The sequence below is a fragment of the Cervus elaphus genome, chromosome 21, assembly GCF_910594005.1.
Source record: "Cervus elaphus chromosome 21, mCerEla1.1, whole genome shotgun sequence".
In the NCBI taxonomy this organism is placed as follows: Eukaryota; Metazoa; Chordata; class Mammalia; order Artiodactyla; family Cervidae; genus Cervus; species Cervus elaphus.
In genome coordinates this window covers 30,522,635-30,545,436 of record NC_057835.1, presented here as the reverse complement: position 1 = coordinate 30,545,436, position 22,802 = coordinate 30,522,635, and the positions used below count along the sequence as shown (strand labels likewise).

At 42.7% G+C, this 22,802-nt stretch overlaps 1 protein-coding gene across 1 annotated transcript in view; it reads right to left on the bottom strand.

The window, feature by feature from the left end:
- CLVS1 (clavesin 1) overlaps nucleotides 1-22,802 on the bottom strand; it is a 156,264-nt gene that overhangs the window by 18,209 nt on the left and 115,253 nt on the right. Inside the window, exons 4-5 of the mRNA XM_043879860.1 lie at nucleotides 12,026-12,136; nucleotides 7,321-7,556 (exon numbers count right to left, since the gene is read on the bottom strand). Of these exons, the coding sequence (XP_043735795.1) occupies nucleotides 7,321-7,556; nucleotides 12,026-12,136 (347 nt within the window). The remainder of the gene's footprint in view (nucleotides 1-7,320; nucleotides 7,557-12,025; nucleotides 12,137-22,802) is intronic.

Here is a 22,802-nt window from a genome sequence, read left to right as displayed (position 1 = left end):
TTCAAACCTACACCATCCCAAGAGCAGAAAGTGATAGCCAATGACCTGAAAGCAAAAATATAAAATATAAAATATAGAAATATATTTTATAATATAAAAAATAAAATAAAAAGCAAGAAGTTAAAACTCAGCCCACAAAGACGTAATCATATCAAAGAACAGATTGATCTAGAAATAACTCATGTCGAGAAAATTTCATTTAAACTAATAATTTTTTTGTTTTTCTGCTTAAGAGTTGAGCCAAAATTATCTGGGGAAGAAGAGTTGTTAGGACCACTTATTCATTGAGAACGTCATACAAGCCTGAAGTTTACACATGTGCCAGAATGCATGTCCCAGGTGCTTGGAACGGAGACCATTTGTGCTCCTAAAGCACATAATGAAAAGTGATCAGGCCCCAAGAACACTCACAAAAGCCCATTGAGTTCCCAAGGGGCCAGAAGACTCTCGGAAACTATGGCAGGGTTAGAATCATGGGCGGTGTCTACCCACTGGAAGTGACAGCGCTGTTCCAGAGGTCAGACCCAGGTCGTCGGGCTCAGAATACAGAGATGTTTCCTTAAGCCCTGGCACAGGCACATGCTGCCCCACAAAGTGCCTGCCCATCTCTGGACAGTGCAACTTGGGGCTGCCTGACAGCCTGTGCTAGAGGACAGACCACCATAAGGAGTGGGGGACTAGAAGAGAGGACCTATAAAGTCTCCTCCAATTGTTTCCAATTTTCCTATCTCCTCTGGGCTTCCCGGGTGGCTCAGTGGTAGAGAATCTGCCTGCCAGTGCAGGAGACAAGGAGACTCGGGTTCAATCCCAGGGTGGGGAAGATCCCCTTGAGCAGAGAATGGCAACCTACTCCAGTATTCTTGCCTGAAAAATCCCATGGACAGGGGAGCCTGGTGGGCTACAGTCCATACAGTTATAAAAGAGCTGGACATGACTGGGAGACGGAGTATGCACATGCAAACACTTGGTCCTTAGGGGTCAAAAGATGCTCCGAATGTTGACTGTTCTGTCCCTGTAATCTTCTAAGTCATCACAGGCCTCTGTCCGTGAGGCACCTGACCGCAGGCACAGTCTGACAGCAGGAGTGGTCCCTTCTTGCTGCCATCACTAGTACCAGGCTCCTCACTGCCCATCCTGCTGCTGCCTGAAATCCCCAAGCAAAGGCTCAAGGGTGCCCCCTCCAAGGACAGTAGGACTGGTGGGGTGATGAGATACGTATGCAACTGCCAGCTTCTCCAGCATGGTCTTGAATCTTAACTTGGATATATTAGGGCTTCCTTGGTGGCTCAAACGGTAAAGAATCTTCCCGCAATGCAGAAGACTCAGGTTTAATCCCTGGATCGGGAAGATCCCCTGGAGGAAGGCATGGCAACCCACTCTAGTATGCTTGCCTGGAGAATTCCAAGGATGGAGGAGCCTGATATTTTACCATTCTCCAAAACCTGGCTCAGCTCTGCCCATCTCCCCGAAGACTTCCCCTAAGTCTTCCTGGTTGAAATTAATGACGACTTCCTCAGAGCATTGCAGCAGGTTCTTCCCCTTCCTTCACTGCACCTCTCTGCAGTAAAATATAGTTATTTGTGGGCACATCTTGTCTCCCCCAGAAGATCCCAGGAGGCAAGATCCAGGAAAGTCTTGGTAAAGCAGAAGAATTAGCTCTTTCCATCTGGGAGCTGACATTTTGGTTAAAGTGACTGGGCAAATGCATCAAGAATGGGTTTGGGAGATGGTAAATTTTACTCAACATTAATTCATCTATATGCAGTGAGCAATACTTTGGCCACCTGGTGTGAAGAGTTAACCCACTGGAAAAGACCCTGATGCTGGGGAAGATAAAAGGCAAAAGAAGAGGGTGAGAGAGGATGAGGTGGTTGGATAACGTCATGGACTCAATGGACATGAATTTGAGCAAACTCTAGGAGATGGCGGAGGACAGAGGAGCTTGGCATGTTGCAGTCCATGGAGTCATAGTCAGACATGACTTAGCAACTGAACAACAAAGTGCAGTGAGCCTGCAGAGTGTGACTGCTGTGTGTCTACTGTGGGGGGTGTTGAGCTGGATTCTTGGGGAGGCAGTGAGATAAATTAAGAGTTAGTTAGACAAAGTTTTTATCCTCCAGAATTTGCTGGCTAATAGTGGAGGGTGTCATCCCCTCTGATTCTCAACATTAACTCAGAAATGGGACTTGGAGCCAGGACATGTCTGGTCACCCAAGAGATGTAACTCAGATCATCTGGGGAAAGAGTGGCAAACTCTTATTTCGTGCCCCTTCACCTTGGAAGTTCAGACCTATCTAGGCTGTGAAGGTCTTAGGGTAGATTGGGTAGGTACAGGCCACATGAGATTCCTGTCCATGCAGAGATTGGAGAGAGAAGCCTGGCACAAGAGTTGAGGACAGAATGCAGAATGTATAATGAAAAACAGGCAGTGTGCCTTGTCTTATAGAGGGCACAAACCCAGAACAAGGATCCAGCGTGCCCAGGTCTGAATCCCAGCTTGGCCATTTATTCACAGTGTGATCTTGGGCATTCTTGACCTCTCTATGTCTCAATTTCCCCATTTATAAAAATGAGAATAACGACAATACCTTTTTCTTACAGTTGTGGTAAGGACTTAAAGAGTTTAATGAGCTACGGGCTCAGAAGAGTGTCAAAGCATGAAGTCACTACAGTTGTCACTGTGCTGTTGTCTGGACTGAGGGGTGGTCAGGACTCAGGTACTAAGGTTAGTCCCTTCCCTGTAGAGGCCACAAAGTCAACAGCCTCTCAGCTACCATGACCACCACTTCCCAGTGAAGGTTGACTAGTAACCTGGGGAGTAAATGAATTTTCCGACCTTGTCCTTCTAAGCAGGGAGGTTTTCCAGACATTTGAGTGTAAACATCATGACTGAGCAGGAAATATACAGCTTTTCCTCCTCCCAGACATTGTTTATTGTGTACCCACCGTTTACCATTTACCAAAAGAAGACTTCCAACAGAGACACTCTTCCTGAAACCCAGCAGGACCCCAGAGGACCTTCCCAGGACAGGCCCTCCCCCACATCCTCTGCTCTAGCTCTTCTCTGAAGCACCTAGATAGCAGTATTTGATGCACATTTCCTGAGTTGTTTTGCAGATGTGAAAAACCCTTCGCTCTTCAACAGATGGAAGATGTTAACTACTGGGCACATAGCCCCAGGCCTCCTGGGACCTAAGGACTGACAATGTGAACCCCTGTGACAACACCCTGTGACCTCACCATCAGTCAATCAGAGAACTGTGCAGGAGCTGACCAAGTACCCTGCAACACCACTCTTCTCCCCTCCTGACTTTTTCTGTTTGTTTTAATTATTTTATCTATTTTAATTGGAGGACAATTATTTTACAATATTGTGGTGGTTTTTGCCATACATCAACATGAATCAGCCACGGGTGTACATGTGTTCACCCCATCCTGAACCCCTCTCCACCTCCCTCCCCATCCCATCCCGCTGGGTTGTACCAGAGCACCGGTTTTGGGTGCCCTGCTTCATGCATCGAACTTGCACTGGTCATCTATTTTACATATGGTAATATACATGTTTCAATGCCCACCTGCCTTTTAAAAATGCTTTGCTGAAACCCTTCGGAGAGCTCAGGGCTTTTAAGGCATGAGCCACTGGTCTCCTTGCAGGACCCTACAGTAAACCTTTCTCGGCTCCAAACTCCAAGGTGTCAATTTGTTTGGCCTCACTGCGTGTCAGGCACACGAACTTGCGTTAGTACTCCTTCCCCAAACTTCTCCAGAATTTAGCTGTCCTGAAGATTCAGCATCAGTTCTGGCCCTCATCTTCTCACCTGAGCCCCCATATCAGCCTGCTGATGGCTTTTAGTCCCTCATCTCTGCTAATTCCATGATCCTTACAAAACTCAGACCGTAACTGTGCTTAACTATGTCTGGTGGGAAAATACAAATGAAAACAAAAATAGCATATGGCTGCCCCCCCATCAGGCTTATGATTAACACTTCATCAAAAACAAACAACTCATAGGAAAGGAGATCAGATTTGTGGTTCACCAGACGCAGTGGGTAGAAAGAAGCAAAATTAGATGAAGGTGGTCAAGAGGTACAAACTCTCAGTTATCAGGAAGGGGACTTCCCTGGTGCTCTGGGGGCTAAGACTCCATGCTCCAGATGCAGGGGGCCTGAGTTCCATCCCTGGTCAGGGAACTAGATCTCACAAGCCACAACCAAGAGTTCTCACACCACAACTAAGACCTGGCCCTGCTGAATAAATAAATAAAACATTTTTTCAAAAAGATAAATTAAGTTCTAGGGATATAATGTACAATATGATTGATAGAATTAAAATTGCTCTTATGTTATATGTGAAAGTTGTTAAGAGAGTATGTCTTCAGAGTTCTCATTACACTGAACCAAAGTTTTTTCTATTTCTCTAATTTTGTATTTATATGAAATGATGGATGTTCACTAAATGTATGTGATAATCATTTCATCCTGTATGTAAGTCAAATCATTATATTGTACACTTTGTGAGTGGTCAGTCGCTCAGTCATGTCCAACTCTTTGTGACCCCATGGTCTGTAGCCTGCTAGGCTCCTCTGTCCGTGGAATTCTACAGGCAAGAATACCGGAGCGGGTTAGCATGCCCTCCTGCAAGGGATCTTCCCGACCCTGGGATCAAACCTGCATCTCCTACCTCTCCTACATTGCAGGCAGATTCTTTCCCCACTGAGCCACCTTGGAAGCATTATGTCAATTATAACTCAGGAGAAAAAAAGTGAAGTCTGCTAATATCAACCACTCATAATGGGTCTGAGAGGGAGATTTTCACACACCCCTTGTGGGAGGGGGTCATTTTGGAGGGTCTCTAGGCAGTGTGATTGAAATTTAAGGTGCACAGTCCTCTGACCCAGCAGCTACAGGGTTCCACGTGTACCCAGAGGATCATTCCCAGAGGATCATTCCCGTGAGAACGAAGGAGGGACATCAAAAAGGTTCATTGAGCCCTGCTTAGAACAGAGAAAAAAGCTCAGAAACAATCTAACAGTCCATCAGAAGAGAAATGGCTACACTGTGATATACCCACTTCCTGGAACAGGGCACAGCGCTGAAACACCAGCTACAGGTAGCAGTACCCACACCAAAGGAGCTTACGTAAAGACAGATAAACTACGTCTGCCCCCCTTCAAATCCGTATGTTGACGTCCTAGCCCCCAGTATCTCAGACTGTGACGATATTTGGAGATAGCATCTTTAAGGAGGTTATTAAGATATTGACCAAATAAGGTGGGCCCTAAGCCAACATGACGAGTGTCCTTGTAAGAAGAGGGAATTAGGATACGGATCCATGAAAGGAAAACCTGGTGAAGACACAGAGAGAAGATGGCCATCTACAAGCCAAGGAGAGAGGCCTCAGAAGGCACCAACCTGCAGACACCTTGATCTTGGACTTGCAGCTTCCATACTCTGAGAGAATAACTTTCTATTGTTTAAGGCAGTGGTCCCCAACCTCTCTGGCACCAGGGACTGGTTTCACGTAAGATAGTTTTTCTACAGACCAGGGTGGCAGGAGGGGATGCTTTCAGAATGATTCAAGCATATTACATTTATTTCGCATTTTATTTCTATTATTACATTGTGATATATAGGGTCTTCCCAGGTGTCACTAGTGGTAAAGAATCTGCTTGCCAATGCAGGAGATAGAAGAGATGCAGTTTCGATCCCTGGGTTGGGAAGATCCCCTGGAGGAGGAAATGACAATGCACCACAGTATTCTTGCCTGGAGAATCCCATGGACAAAAGAGCCTGGTGGACTACAGTCAATGAGGCCGCAGAGAGATGGACACAACAGAGCAACTGAACATGCTACCTTACAGTATATATGATGAAATAATTATATAACTCACCATAATACAAAACCTGAGCTTGTTTTCCTGCAGATAGATGGTCCCATCTGGGGATGATGGGAGAACAATAGGGAGCAGCTGTAAATAAAAATGAAGTTTCACTCTCTTGCTTGGTGCTCACCTCCTGCTGTGTGGCCTGGTTCCCAACAGGCCATGGACCAGTATTTTGGCCATGGACCAGTATTGGACCAATACTGGGTTAGGGACCCCTGATTTAAGGCACCTAGTCCATTCTAGACTGCAGTACTTTGTTACAGCAGCCCTATTGAACTAGACCACACAATACACAATATTGGATATTTTCTCTGGGTGTGTATAGCTATATGTAATGTATGGAAAAGAGAATGGAAGGGCCCATCCCAGTCCAACTCCTCCTTTGGGGAGGCATAGAGATTGAGATTGGGGACTAGGGGTTGAAAAGGTAAAATAAGGCTTTACTGATTATAATAAGAAAGTACTCACACATTATTTGTATATCAATATAAAAAGCCCTCACTCATGGTCTTCTATTGACTACAGCATACAATGTACTTCCCCACCTGCAACCAGCCATCTTTAGAACTTCCTTCCCATTCTCACCCCTGAACCTTTCACACCAATTTGCCACACCAGAATATCCCACCTCTCCACAGCCTCCACACCTCTGTCTGTCTTGTCCTTCCCCCTCTGTAAGCCTGGGCTACTGATTCTCATCCTTCAGAGCCCAGCTCAGCTGTCACTCACAGTAGAAACAGGTTGCTAGAGGTCTTGCTTGGCAGATTTTCCCAAGGCCCTCTTCTCTGTTTTTTTTTCTTTTATGTTCTTATTCATTTTCATACTCCCAGTGCCTGTGGCCAAGTAAATGCTCAATAAATGGTTCCAAATACATCGATGATAGCAACATTTTCTAGCAGGTTGCTTTTTCCTCCAATGTGTCCCAAAGGTCCCACATTTCATTCTGTGTGAATTAACAGACTCCCTCGAGACCAGAACTGTAATCACGGCATGACCGAGGGCCAAGCCTTCTACTGCTTCTTTCACACAATGGGGATGACAGGATTTCCGAGCTAGCCAAGCCGCATTTACTTTTAATTTTGGTGAAATCAGCTAAGAATGTATTGCAATTTATTTTATTCAAGTTCTGTGCCCATAAAGGTCTTCAATTACTTAACTCACAATGCATGCGTGCTCAGTCGTGTCTGACTCTTTGTGACCCCATGGACTGTAGCCCACCAGGCGCCTCTGTCCATGAGATTTTCCAGGCAAAACAATGAGGTGGGTTGACATTACCTTCTCCTGGGGTTCTTCCTGACCCAAGGATCGAAACTGAGTCTCCTGCACTGCAGGCAGATTCTTTACCATCTGAGTCACCAGGGTTACCCGAAATAGCTCTCACATCAAAAATGCCTCTTGAGCTTTACCTGCGAGGCTCTGCTAACCCAGACCTTACCTCTTCATTGGCTTGGGTGAGCACTCTCTCTCCAGATTGGAGGATGTGTGTTTCACATGCATTGCATTATAGGAAGTGTGAGTGTAGTCATTTTCATCGCTGTAGTCAGGACCGAGCAACGTCCGGGCCCATGTTCCCATGTCATAAGGAGGAAGGGTGCCTCCAAATTCAGATGGCAAAAATTCGGGGTGTATTAGCTGGTGGAGGCTGTTTAAGTTGTTTCCATGCAGGAAAATCTGGAAAGAAAAAATAATTAGCGAGGAAACAAATCCAAAACATATGATCAAGCGTTTAATCTAATACATAGTCTAGCAGTGACAAAGTAGATGCATTGTTGGTGATCATGGAGTTTAAAGAGGCATTCAATTTTGTGTCTGTGGCTTAGTCTTCATAAAATGTTAATTTATTGCTCAGAAGAGGGGCTGAATTAATAGTCCTTAAAAATGAAGTTCATGAATAAATTGGGTATTTTTTGGCCATGGTCCAAATTTACACATATAGTCATCTCTTAATTATCCCTGCAGATGAAAAGAGTAGGAATGTATATCCTCCAAACCCCTGATCATGCTTCACGCACACCACATCGCACTATTCTCCTTAAGCATCCTCTAGACCCTGCTCAATGTTCCCCATCATTCCCAGGCCTACATCTAGTGGCAAAGACTTCCTCAATCTGCCCCAGTGACACCTGCCCACTTGACTCTCCCCAATTCCCCAAATTAACTGTTCATTGTGAGATGACTTCTAAGATTTTCTGATTTGTTCATTGATGTCTTTCTGCCCTATAGGAGAGGGCTTCTCTGGTGGTTCAGTCGTAAAGAATCTGCTTGCCAATGCAGGAGACACAGGTTCCACCCCTGGGTCTGCAAGATCCCTTGGAGAAGGAAATGGCAGCTCACTCCAGTAGTCTTGCCTGGGTGATCCCATGGACAGAGGAGCCTGGTGGGCTACAGTCTATGGGATGGCAAAAGAGCTGGACAACTGAGCTACTCAAGAGTGAAACAATCCCCATAGGAAGAGCAGGATGTTCAGTAAAGGGACCATTTTTTTAAAACCCTTCTAATACTCTCCTAGCTCCCAGGGTGGTGTGGGCACAAGGAAAAATCTCAGTCACTTCTTAAGTAATGGAATTGGAAACTGTGACGTGAGAATTTATTGTGAGATATTTTTGCAACAATTTTCTGTTTCTGTCTGGATTTGCCAATACCCTCAACAAACAAGTTTGCATCTTTGAAACATATAATGGATGGTGATGTAATTAGTTGTAGGGGAGAAAACACCCCCAAATAACATTTTCAAACAAATCCATGAAGTGGATAAGCCACAAGTCAATAATTACCATTGCCTGTAATTTAGGAATCGACTCCTGAAAGTTTATTCAAAGTGCATCTGTATAATGACATTGATTCCCACACTTCTTCATGTTGCAGGCTCAATGTGCATTAATTGTTCCCGAGTACAGGGTCATCAATTATACACACACATGCGCACACTTAACCATGAAGAAATGTATGAATAACTGTGATTTTTAAAATACTTACATATAGTATAATAATATATCATGTAAGTATTACATTACACTGTTTAACTGTTAGTACAGGCATCCCTGTCTACTGTGCTTTGCATACTTAACAGATATTACACTTTTTATAAACCAAAAGTCTGTGGCAATCTTACATCAAGCAAGTTTATTGGTGCCCTTTTTCTAAAGTGTTAGCAAACCTTGTGTCTCTGTCACATTTTGATAATTCTCTTAATATTTCAAACTCATTCATGATTATTATATTAGCCATGGTGAGCTGTGATCAGTGATCTTTGATATAACTATTACAATTTTTTGTTGTTGTTTTGTATTTTAATTAAAGTAATACAATTACTTTAATTAAATTAATTTAAATCAATTTAATTAATTGAACTTTTTTTAGACATAATACTATTGCACACTTAATAGACTATAGTATAGTGTAAATGTAACTTTTTTGTACACTGGGAAACAGAAAAAAAAAACATACATGTGATTTGCTTTTTCATGATGCTTGCTTTTTTGCAGTGGTCTGGAACCTAACTCACAACATGTCTGAAGGGTGTATATTATTGTATAATGTACTATATAAGTATATAATAAATATTTGCTTTCTATAAAATTAAATTTAGGTTACACTCTGCAGCATATGAGACCTTAGTTCCCTGATCAGGGATTGAACCTGCAGCCCCTGCATTGGAAGGCAGAGCCTTACTACCTACCTTGCCTTGTTGTACTGAATTTTAACTTGGGATGTAATGACATCATTTAAAGAGGAAGGAGACAAGAAGCTAAGTGCTAAAATTCTTCACAAGAATACCGCAGCACTTCAAGAAACAACGTACATTTTCTGACACTGAATGGTTGGGTATGACTGAATTTTAACAAGAATTTTTTTTTTTTAAGAAATTCACATATTCTGACATATACACCATAGAATATTACTCAGCCGTTAAAAAGAATTCATTTGAATCAGTTCTAATGAGATGGATGAAACTGGAGCACATTATACAGAGTGAAGTAAGCCAGAAAGATAAAGAACATTACAGCATACTAACACATATATATGGAATTTAGAAAGATGGTAATGATAACCTTATATGCAAAACAGAAAAAGAGACACAGATGTACAGAACAGACTTTTGAACTCTGTGGGAGAAGGCGAGGGTGGGATGTTTCGAAAGAACAGCATGTATATTATCTATAGTGAAACAGATCACCAGCCCAGGTGGGATGCATAAGACAAGTGCTCGGGCCTGGTGCACTGCGAAGACCCAGAGGAATCGGGTGGAGAAGGAGGTGGGAGGGGGAATTGGGATGGGGAATACATGTAACTCCATGGCTGATTCATGTCAATGTATGACAAAACACACTGCAATGTTGTGAAGTAATTAGCCTCCAACTAATAAAAATTTTAAAAAAAAGAAAGAAATTCACATAGTCTGACTTTTGCAGAATGTCTCAGTAGAGGAATTATAGTATTTGAAATGTGGAAAAGCTGGAGCTAAACACTGGTCCTGGTACCCACGCACCCACCCAAAACTTCCAGTTCTCAGAGGAAAAGGAGCATTGTTGAAACTGGCCCTCTCTCTGGGGGTACTGTGGAGTGAAGGAACTCAGCAGGTAGGAAGCAGAATCCCCATTTGTCAGATTCTGTTCTGCACCCAGAGAACCAGGAAACCCCTTCCTTCAGGGGCAGAGCACTCACGATGGTTGGAAATGCCGTGGCTCCTTCCTGAGTAGAAGAGGCCAGTGGGAAGCACGATACCATGTTGGGAACCGTACAAGGCACTTCTTGGCTCTTATCACCGTCCTGAGCCCCAGACAGATCTCAGAATGTCCTAGAATGCCTCTGCCTCCTGAGGCTGGTCAATTCTAGTCCCAGGTTCCACACTCATTTGCAGACAGGAGAATTACCCTTCATCCCATACCCTAAGGCAATGTTTTCTAATGATCTGGAAACAGCTGAGCTTCAGGAGTTGGGAACCCTGCAGAGTGTGTATATGTGGGGGGGGGGGGGATCCCCCACGTTATCACTCTCCTCTGAGTACTCTGAGCTCTTCCCCAGGATGGAGTCCCTGGGGCATAGAGGCTTATATGCGAGCTAAGTTGCTTTAGTCGTGTCTGAATCTTTGCAACCCTTTGGACTGTAGCCTGCCAGGTTCCTTTGTCCATGGGATTCTCCATGCAAGAATACTGGAGTGAGTTGCCATGCCCTCTCCCAGGGGATCATCCCAACCCAGGGATTGAACCCATATCTCTTGCGTCGCCTGCCTTGGCAGACAGATTCTTTATCACTAGGGCCACCTGGGAAGCCCAGCGGCCTATATGAGGTGCTGTAAGGCTGACTCTTGTTCCCTTAAGAGGTGGTGTCCCTGAGCTAGGTGATAGCTGAAATCAGAAAGCTTATAAGAAGAGAGAGCTAAATAGGAAAGAGAAATGAGTGTTCCGGAATCTCTCCTACCAGAATGACTTTATGCTGTGTGTCTCATAAAATTACCCCAAGCACTCTGTGATGCAGGTGTTAGTTTTTCCATTTTATAAATGAGGAAACAGAGATTCAGAGAGGTTAAAGAATGCTGGGTTTCTCAGCTAATCAGAATGCTGGGGGCGGCGGGGGGGGGGGGCGGGTGGGAAATCTGCTGGAGGATGCTGGCTTCCCAAATGTCATCAGCTGATGCAATCAAGATTTTAAAAGCCTTTTTCCTGTGAGCATTATTATTTCTAAAGAAGAATGCATTCCCGGCCTCAAGGGTGATGGAGCTGGCAGCTATGACCCAAGAGTCACGGGGAAAAAGGCAAACCATTAACATTCTTCATAGAGATAACACATTCACAGGACAAAATGTAAGTTCTTAAAATATTCGGTGAACAGGAAGCTGTTTGACCTGGCATCTCCCACAAGCATTTACTGTAAAGGGGGCATCTGGCGCATGCATGCCTTCAATGCTTCCTTTGGTTTGTCACCAGGACTCTAAACTAACCCAGTGCCACTAAATTATTGATTAAATCCAGGCCATTTGCAAACCTCCAGCTGAGGCTCAAAAGCTCAGGGACTGCAGAAAAGGAAAAAAAAACAAAAAACAAAAACCACAGTGAAAAATAAAGACAGAGGGAGTTTGAGTGGAGGGGCTCTGCAGTTGTCCCTCTGGACCTCCCCTTTTTGGGTTTTGTTTTCATTACCCGTTTCCTGGTCTTGTCTTTAAGGAATGGCTTGATGAGCGTGTACAGGGCATGAATGTACCAGGGCTGGTTGACAAAATGGACTCCTCCAAAGCGGGCAGGAAAGCTGTCCTGGGTAGAAAAAGAGAAACACACAGTGATCAGCACGCATCACAGGTTAGATGGGTCCAGCAGGACCGCCTGCTAGAGGGCCTGCTGCTTCTCAGGAATTGAAACATCAGCGAATGGTGGAAGAGAGAGGAAACACACCTACCTTCCTGTCGTTAAGGTTCCCTCTGTTCCCATCATGTCTGTGTTCCCCTGCAACTCCACAACTAAGATATTATGCATCAGGCCTGTCATTTCTGAGTCACAATCATGTGATCCCTGACACTGCACTGGGACATTTGCAGCCTGGATGGTGAAGGGGCTGGGATTCTCCATGGCATCAGAGAAGCCAGCCTTCAGTTCTCACGAGCCCTACAAGATGACTCTGTTTACCCTCATTCTCTGCTTTCCTGCTCCAGCCCTCCCCGATTAGGGATCATGACCATAACTAAACCTTCTGGGTGATGGAAGCTGTGTAGGAAGCTGGTGGAAAAGGATTTCAAAGGCTGTTCAGAGTTGGAGCTCCCTGAAGACTCTGAGTCTGACAACATCCAACATCTGTGGCTTCTTTTTCACTGATTTCAGAACTAGCTCCTTATTTCATCCCTGGACCCACCCTCCCCCAGTAGGCTCCAGGGACAGACACATGCTCATTGATGGGCTAGCAGACTCCCCTAACTGAGGTCCTCTTTTTCTGCAGATGAACACGTGAAGGGTGTATTATTAGTATAATGTACTATATAAGTATATAATATATATTTGCTTTTTATAAAATAAAATTTAGTTTTTTAAATATAGGAAATATAAATACTTTTAAAACTGTTTCTAATTTTAGAATCCAGCTCAGGGCATAAGCTTAGAAACTGAGAAGCTGCTCTGGGTGCTAATTAGACCCACAGAGCAAAGGACCTTGACCATGAACCCTGAGCCAGTCCCGCAGCACCAGGTTCTGGGCTCCTGAGGCAGGGTTTCCGAAGATTGCATTCACTGTGGTTAATGGAATTAAAAAAGAAGGGACATCTAACGTGATTCGAATTGTCAAGGATTATGGCTATCAATTTTACCGCAACAAACATCTTTGTAGAATGTTAGCAAGATGGAGTGAAAGCAGAAGTCTCCTATTCAGGCCGCTGGCTGCTCCTTGCAGTGTATGAAATGCGCTGTGTGGATCTTTTTTAGTAACAAGGAAAGAGAGTTATTAACTTTTTTCAGAACCCTTTGAGTCTATAGGCTCCCTGGGCATTTTCTACACTGAGACCTAGTTTCCAATGTAAGGACATGGAACTGTGCTTAAAGGTTGACCTTTAAAAAAAACTTAACAATAATTTTGCCTCTATCTAGACAATAATTTTGCCTCTATTTCTAGACATTTTACAGGCTTCCCAGGTGGCACAAGTGGTAATGGACCCACCTGCCAGTGCAGGAGACACAAGAGATTGGGTTTGATCCCTGGGTCAGGAAGATCCCCTGGAGGAGGGCATGGCAACCCACTCCAGTATTCTTGCCTGGAGAATCCCATGGACAGAGGAGCCTGGCAGGCTGCAGTCCATTGGGTTGCAAAGATTTAGACACGGCTGAAGCAACTTAGCTTGCATATAAGCCTTCAGAGGTGGACATGACTGAACTGACTCAGCACACACTCAGACATTTTACAGAGTACAAAGTAGTATTTTAAAGCTTAAACTAGACCATTTCAATAAAAGGTCTTTGTTTTGCGGCTCTTTGTGTATTTTTTGTTTCATTTATTCTATCTTTTGAAAACTTAATGACAACCACCAAGTAAGGGTGAAAAGACTGTTTATACCCATTTGTACATTTGTCAAGATTTCACACTATTTCAAGTGTAAATTCAACAAGGTAGAAGTTCTTAATAAGAGTTTCTTTTCTCTTTTAGGTGCAGCTTGGGATCTAAAAATTCACTGGTTTCTTAAAAAGAAAGACCTTTCCCAGAAGTTTTTTCTTTGCGAAGAGTGCTAAGCAATAACCTCAGTCTTTTGGGGCCTCTTGAGCTTGTTAATTCAGAACTAAAAATAACTGTAATTCATTGTCTTACATGCTACACGTGGGTTCTGGGGCTGTAGAAGAAGAATGAACGTAAAGCGTTTATCTGTAAACTAGGGTTTTAGAATCTTTTTCAGTTGTGAAAGGAAGCAGTATCCTGTGGTCCTTGCCCCCCACCATGTCCTCTGCTTGCCTTTTGTTTGTGGAAAATTTCAGTCAAAAAATAAGTTTAATCAGAGAAGTGAGAAATGCAGAAACAAAGGAAAATAGTCCAAGGAGACTAATGATAATATTGTCATTAAACATAGTCAAGGACCTTTAGTTCTTTCTCCAGGGCTATAGATAATATTCTGAGCCATATCCTGTGAGCTGTCTTGTAGAAACTCAAACATCAGGTGGAGAAGTTAACTACAAGATGACCACACTGTGCCCAGGACACGAGCTGCCACAATTCCTAGAATTGGCCACAAAGAGATGGAACAAATGGACCCCGGAACTGAAGATTAACTCTACCTAAAACAACCAAGATGATGCTGGTCAGACCACCCATGACCAATTTGAAGATGACTGTCGGAGCTGACTGTTATTTCTGCATGTAGCACCCCTCCTTCTGTCGATAAAAGCTCTTGCCCCACTGGTTGCCACTAGTGGGGGTGGGAGGAGTAGGCTTTTGGACAAATGTGTGTCACCCTTCCCTCCATTTGCCAGCATCTGAAATAGAGCAAACTTTCCTTTCCACCAACCTGGCCTGTTTATTGGCTTTTAAGCAGTGAGCAGCCAAATCACACACACTCTTTCGGTAACAATACGGCCAGTAAGAAGGTTTTTATTTCTCTTGAGAGTCTATTTATTAAATTTCTAGTTTGGTAAAATGGAAGAAAACCCTGTAAATAATACTGCAGAGGCACTAGGTAAAATCTCAAAGAAAATACTAACCTTTAAAAAAAAACCTAGAGTCTTAATTTTAGTCTACGGAAACTCAGTTCTCAAAGACAGCAACACTGTCTTCAGAAGAGACTGAAAGAAAAAACACAGAGCTGAGACCTGCCAGTAGTCTGTGGATCCATCCTGGTTTCGAGTCTACCTTCTTGAAGGTGTAGGATTTTATTGAGGTTGGCTTCTCATTCAGGTTGGCAAACAAATATATACAGTAATGCATGTAAAATCCTATGCCTTGATTTTGACGTTTTGACACAGGCTCGCTTTTCTTCAGGTCCCTTGTATAAAATTCAAATGAAGGCCCTTCTGTGCAATGAGTGTGCTCAGTCACTCAGTTGTGTCTGACTCTTTGCGACCCTGTGGACTGTCACCCAACAGGCTCCTCTGTCCATGGGAGTCCGGGCAAGAATGCTGGAGAGGGGTGCCATTTCCTGCTCCAGGGGATCTTCCCAACTCAGGGATCAAATCTATGTCTCTGTGTCTCCTGAATTGGCAGGAGTTCTTTACCTGGAGTGGGTTCTTTACCACTAGCGCCACCTGTAAAGCCCATTTGTATAATAAGGTTAATGTGCAAATGTTCCTAGTATCCTTGAATGAGCCTGACTGCATTATTCGTAATGGGGTATGTGTGTTGTGTGTGTGTTGTGTGTGTGTTGTGTGTGTGTGTATTATGCACAGGGAAAAGTGAGGGAAGAAAAAATTAACAAACACAACAATCTTTTATGCAATGCCCATCATTGTTACTCATTTTGCCTAATCTCATTAGCAAACCACAGATAAAAGAGAAATAGTCTGTCTCACAGACGTCTCCCAGGACCCCAAGGGATCCACCACCCTCAGAGAGGTGCATTTCTTAGGGGCTGGAGCAGACTTATCTCAAGACAGTAAACTTTGATACTATGACAGTATAACATTTTATTTTTTGAGTTCTTGGCAACTAAACTCTATGCTCCAAAAACATACTCCAGGTTCAAGAAAATGGCATCAATCATTAGATTCTTGGGAAAAAAGGAGCAGTTTTGGTTCCTTGCTGTTGGGGAACTCATGATTTGTGAATTTTAAAATTTGTTTTGCAGGTGTGCTTGTCATCATCCACATAGCATGATTTCCTCTATCTCTGGTTACACATTTTAAGTCTCTTATAACATCATTTTCTGGTTTCAAACACTTCTCAATCTATGCATAAGTGTTAGGATAACCCAACTGGCACAACAACAACAAAAGAAAATGTCATTAATTTTTGTGCATTTCATGCATTTATCAGTAAAATACAATATTTTAAATTGTAAATATATTCAAATCATAAAACTTATTTTTCCCTCAGTTTACTTTAAATTAAATATTTCATTATTACAAAAAATTTACCCATTCTATAAAAGCACAAAATAGATTTAAAAAACATTACTGAAAAAATTTGAAAATACAAAAAGAAAGAAGAAAAGAAGAAACACCTACCATCCCACTGCGAAAGTCATACTTTTACAATTTTCTAACATTCAGGACAGCCTATGTTATGTTTTAGTAACACACATCCCCTGCTCTTTATCACTGAAAACTGTAAAGATGTATTTTTCCCTCACATGAAATATCTTTGTTGGGTTGGCAGAAGCTGACTTGATTTGCTCTCAGCCCAGGACACAGCCTCCCTGTGTGGAGTAGCACTGCTCATCATACTGAGAAACCATGTGGGGATCACATCTTTGCTCTTAAGGCTGGTGGCCAGAAGTGACATGCTTCAGCTCTCAGATTTACAGGCCAAATACGTGCCTGTGTTCTAGGGAATCAAGAAGTAGAATTCTACCTCTGGCCAGTAAAAACCACAAGTGTTGATGAACAGCACTAATGATTACCCAAGCGCTCCTTTCCTTTCCTTCACTCCCTTCATTATTTATCTATTTATTTATTACTTATTTGGCTGCACCGGGTCTTAGTTGCAGCATGTGGGATCTTTAATTTTCATCTGCATGCAGAATTTTTAGTTACAACAAGTGGCATCTAGTTCCCTGACTGGGGATCAAACTTGGGCCCCCTGAATTGGGAGTGTGGAGTCTTAGCCACTGGACCACCAGGGAAGTCCCCTACTTTCTTTCTAAATGGGATAATATTTTTTTCACATTGGACTTAATTGATGGTCTACTTGATGCTTGTGAAATAATATCAGATAATCAGTATCAAATAATAAAAATTAGAGTTTACAGAATAGAAGGGAAAACAGAAAATTGTCTTTCTCTAATGATTGATTTAGTGTCTTTAATTTTTCACTCAAAATCAGTTTAGACCTTGTACCTCTTCAATTCAGCACATACCTATTATTGTATTCCTACAGGACAAACACTGGATTATATTCCTTAAAGCACTTGGCAGAAATCATCATTGTCACGGCTTTCTAGGATTTTGATTCCTTTTCCCACTTTCTCTGCCTAAGCTCTAGTTACACCCTAAGTTGCTGAGGTCAGGTTTGTGTTCCTTGGTGTCCTTTTTAAATATTTACAGTCATGCCTCTCCAACATTTTTCTTCAGACTTATAGTGACACAAGAGGTAGCTTGGAGTGCTAACATCACTATAATCAATCCTTCCTCTAGCCCTCAAGTCACACAAATACATGTTCACACTGGACAAAGTAGCAAGTGTATCTTTCAAACCAGTCCCAAAGGCATTCTAACTCCACATTCAAAGAGTGCTACCTTGAAATCCCTCTTACATGGAACACTGATTCAATGAATGACGTGAAAATCTGAGGTCAGGATTCCCTCTTTGTTTTTTGAAAACTCAGAGAAGACTGTTCTTATCCATCTACCTTATTTCCCTTTATCAGATAAATAGCATCACCTTTGAGTGTTATTAAAATAAGTATCTGATACCAGAGAGAGTAGAAAGTAGAGTAACACTGACTTGAAGAAAGCAGGAGCCAGTGACCAAGAAAGTGATGGGGTAATAAGAAATAAGTTTGAACATGTAGGAAAAAAATTTTTTTAAGAATTTGGGAAAGTTAGTTGAGTGGGATAAACTCAACTAGGAAAGAGGAGACAGAGGAGTTTCTACTGTACATTCTACTGTTTTTAAACCTAACAGTGGATTAAGTATTAGAAATGGGTTTGTTTTTATTGTGGAAAATAAGAGGGTGAATCAGAGTCACAGCAACATGGACAAAGCATGACTCTTTCAATGAAGTGCCAGGTATGTGGGTCAAGGGAGGATAAGGTAAGTAAGTGTTAGTCACTGAGTCGTGTCCGACTCTTTGTGACACCACTGACTGTAGCCTGCCAGGCTCCTCTCTCCGTGGAATTCTCCAAGCAAGATTACTGGAGCGGGTTGCTGTGCCCTCCTCCAGGGGATCTTCCTGATCCAGAATGTGGGCCAGGGGAACAACCATTGAACCCAGGACTGAGGCTAACTAAAGAATCAAGGTCAACTCCCTGGAAGGAATTCCCAGAGAGACAGTAACTGATAATGCCCTGTTTGATGGATTAAAGGGTAACAAGAGAGATCCTTGTGGTGATGAAAATGTTCAATCACTGCACTGTGTCTTTGTCAATATACTGGTTGCACTATAGCTCTGTAGTTCTGCAAGATGTTGCCAGTAGGGAAAACTAAATAAAGGTTATATGGGATGTCTCTATATTAGCTCTTAGAGCTGCATGTAGGTCTATAATTACTTCAAAACAAAAATTTAAAATGTGATTACTGTGAATATTTCAAACTCCCCCAAATAGTAGTCACCATTTTCTTAAACATAGTAGAAAAATTGCTAAGGTTTATCTTTTCTGCCTTATGTGAAATGTTAAACAAAAAATGTTAGAGTTGGACCAAAAAGAAGGAGGCGTTCTGAAGAACTGATGCTTTTGAATTGTGGTGTTGGAGAAGACTCTTGAGAGTCCTTTGGATTGTAAAGAGATCAAACCAGTCAATCCTAAAGGAAATCTCAACCTTGACTATTCATTGGAAGGACAGATGCTGAAGCTGAAGCTCCAATATTGTGGTCCTTGATGAGAAGAGTAGATTCATTGGGAAAGACCCTGATGCTGGGAAAGACTGAAGGCAAAAGGAGAAGGAGGATGAGATAGTTAGATAGCATCACTGACTCAATGGGCATGAGTGAGCAAACTCTAAGAAAGAGTGAAGGACAGAGGAGCCTGGCATGCTGCAGTTGATGGGATTGCAAAGAGTCAGACATGACTGAGTGACTGAAAAACAACAATACTGAAGCACATTCTAAGAGGCTCTTCTTAATTTTCTTTTGGAGTCTTGGACAGCATTAAGTGATTCTTGCAATCCATTAGAAATACCCTTCATGTTTAAATGGGCACTTTATTTTCACACTGGCACTCTTCAAACATCACTCAGCTGCCTTTTCTCGTGTTTGATCAGGATTGAGGAGCAACGTCATAGAGGTAAAACTGTTTCCTCTCTATTTCTTTGATGTTCAGACATAGATGTTACAGGTGGTAGTTGGCCGAGTTTCCTGCTGGATAATGAAGTACTTGCTCATGTGAATGGCTAAAGTTTGAAATGCCTGCAGGCTAACATACTTCCAACAGGGTTCAAGACATGCTTGACCTCAAAATCACAGTGCCCTGAGAGGCTTGGTGAGCTCTGCTCACCCTGTCTGCCCTCTCTCCCATCCTCCTCCTTCTACTGCTCTTATGTGGAAATTGGAATAGGACCACTCAAATTCACAAATACCCTCTCAACATCTATTAAAATTCCTCTGAAACCCAAAGGCAAAGAAGAAAAGAGAGATGATGAGCATGTGAGCTGTCTTTCAGAGTGTCTGCCTCCTCCCCTTTGGTAGCTCTGAGCATCTCCTTTCATTCATAAAACTGCACGTATGTGGGTCTGCAAGCACCATGAAGAAATGAGCATGGAGTTAGGATTTATCTCTTCAGTGCGTGCATGTCCTACTAATGATGCCCATTTCCCACATCAAAGCAGACAGATAAAAACATTCTGAGCAACATAAATGGGCTTCACTGATGCAAGAGAGCCTTCTAAAAATGCTATATTTCATGGTGATGGGTTTATATTACACCACGTGGTACTCGTTAGTGTGAAAGTCACATATCCACCTGTTTGCAAGGAAATGGAGACCTCATGCCATAGCAAGTACATACCAAATGCTTTACATACATCAGTTGCAAGTAGGAGAGAGAACAGAATGTGTTTATCAGGGAAGCCACTGAGCAATAGCTCCCACTGACTATGGACTATGAATTTTCTTTGAATATATGTTCCTGGAGATGGAAATGGCAACGCACTCCAGTATTCTAGCCTGGAAAATTCCATGGACAGTCCATGGGGGTTGCAAAAGAGTCGGACATAACTTAATGACTAAACAACAAAGACCAAAAATGTTCCTGGAAGGCATCATTGATTTCTGAGATGTACCAACTCAGTGTTCTCTTTGGTGTAGGAAGGGCTTGGGCTCTTTATGCAGGTTCAGAGCAGGACATGCGAGAGATTGAAATTCTTTCTCTGCAGATCCTAGAACCATTATAATCTTTTGGCAATTATTCTAAACAGAATAGGCAAAACTGGCCTCTGTCACACCAGCCCAGAGAGCAGATCAAGCTCAGAAACTTCCCTGGCTACAATCGATGCCATGTTCCTTGCTGATCTTTTCAATTCAATTCAATCCTGCTCAACAGTTCACCGGCAGTTACTGATCTCCTCTTATGAATGAAATGTAAGGGTACGGGAATACAGACCTACTCCTGTCTCTAATTCATCTATCGTCCAGTGGGAGAGACAGGGAAATAGAGACCCTTCGTGTGAGAGAAAGACACAGAACTCAGAGGTTAGCTTCTGTGGTTTATGGTCGTTTCCCGTGTCTGTATGCTCAATCACTCAGTTGTGTCCAACTCTCTGTGACCTTATGGACTCTAGCCCACCAGGCTCCTCTGTCCGTGGATTGTCCAGGCAAGAAGACTGGAGTGGGTTGCCATTTCCTGCTCCAGGGGATCTTCCCAACCCAGGGACCGAACCTGGGTCTGCTGCATTGGCAGGTAGATTCTTTACCACTAGTGCCACCTGGGAAGCCCTACAACAGTTTGCTAGAACAGAGCTAATAAACTGTAGAGAAAGCCAGAGGTGGAGATCAGGGAAGGCTGAAAATCCTGCAGATGCCAAATAAGAAAGCTTTCTATAAAGAGCTAACCAAAGATTTGGTGATTAATAAATGTATGTGACTGTGCTTGAGAGTCTTCAAGGGTTTATTTGCCACCAGGAATCCCTATGTTTTTCCTAGCCCCACTGTTTCCTAAGAATGAGCTTGAGTAGATAATCTCTATTTCAAGAATTAAAAAATAATAATAATAATTTAAAGGAAGGAAAGGAGAGAGGAAGGAAGGAAGGGAATCAGATTAAAAATTATCTCATGGGATGTGCCTATCAAATTTTTGCCAAGACAACAGAAAATGTGACTAAAATTTAAAGAGTGTTCAAGAAGGAGGGGATATATATGTGTCATTGTGGCTGATTCCTGTTCTTGTATGGCAGAGACCAACACAACATTGTAAAGCAATCTTCTTCCAATTAAAAAATAAATTAAAAAATAATGAGTGTGATATAAGATATATAAAAATTTCCTGGTAGATACTAAATGCTCAGTTCTTAGCTATTAAAGTACCTCTATTGATGTTAATGTTTTCTCTTAAATTACAATATATCTATTAAGACTTTAATATCTTAGTGCACTTACTTATTACAAGCTTAGTTACAGACCAAAGATATTTGTGACATTAAAAGTAGAACATCTGCCAAAAGGTTACCCTAATTTCTACCTCACATGTGGCAGACAAGTTTTTAGAAAATCAACTATATTTCTAAAATTTCATACTTAATAGGGCTCCAAATAGGAGAACTGCTTTCTTCCTGGGTTCTGTCAATCTCTTTTCTGGCCAGGCAAGGTGTCCAAGGAGGTGACTGTCCTCAAGGAGGTGACCACTGGGAGGAGAGAAGGGGGAGACAGCACACACATCCAGCCTGGCCAGTCTGCATCAGCAGAGCTGAACTCAGCAAAGTTAGTCAGTCAGTTCAGTCACTCAGTCATCTGTGACTCTTTGTGACCCCATGGACTGTAGCATGCCAGGCTTGCCTGTCCATCGCCAACTCCCAGAGCTTACTCAAACTCATGTCCATTGGGTCGGTGATGTTATCCAACCATATCATCCTCTGTCATCCCCTTCTCCTCCCAACTTCAATCTTTCCCAGCATCAGGGTCTTTTCCAATCAGTCAGTTCATCACATCAGGTGGCCAAAGTATTGGAGCTTCAGCTTCAGCCTCAGTGTTTCCAATGAATATTCAGGACTGATTTCTTTTAGGATGGACTCATTGGACCTTCTTGCAGTCCAAGGGACTCTCAAGAGTCTTTTCCAACAGCACAGTTCAAAAGCATCAATTCTTCGGCATTCAGCTTTCTTTATAGTCCAACTCTCACATCCATACGTGACCACTGGAAAAACCATAGCCTTGGCTAGATGGACCTTTGTAGATAAAGTCAAGTCTCTGCTCTTTAATATGCTGTTTAGGCTGGTCATAGCTTTTATTCCAAGTAGCAAGCGCCTTTTAATTTCATGACTGTAGTCACCATCTGCAGTGATTTTGGAGCCAAAAAAAAAAAAAAGTCTCTCACTGACTCCATTGTTTCCCCATCTATTTGCCATGAAGTGATGGGACCAGATGCCATGATCTTGTTTTCTGAATGTTGAGCATTAAGCCAACTTTTTCACTCTTTTCTTTCACTTTCATCA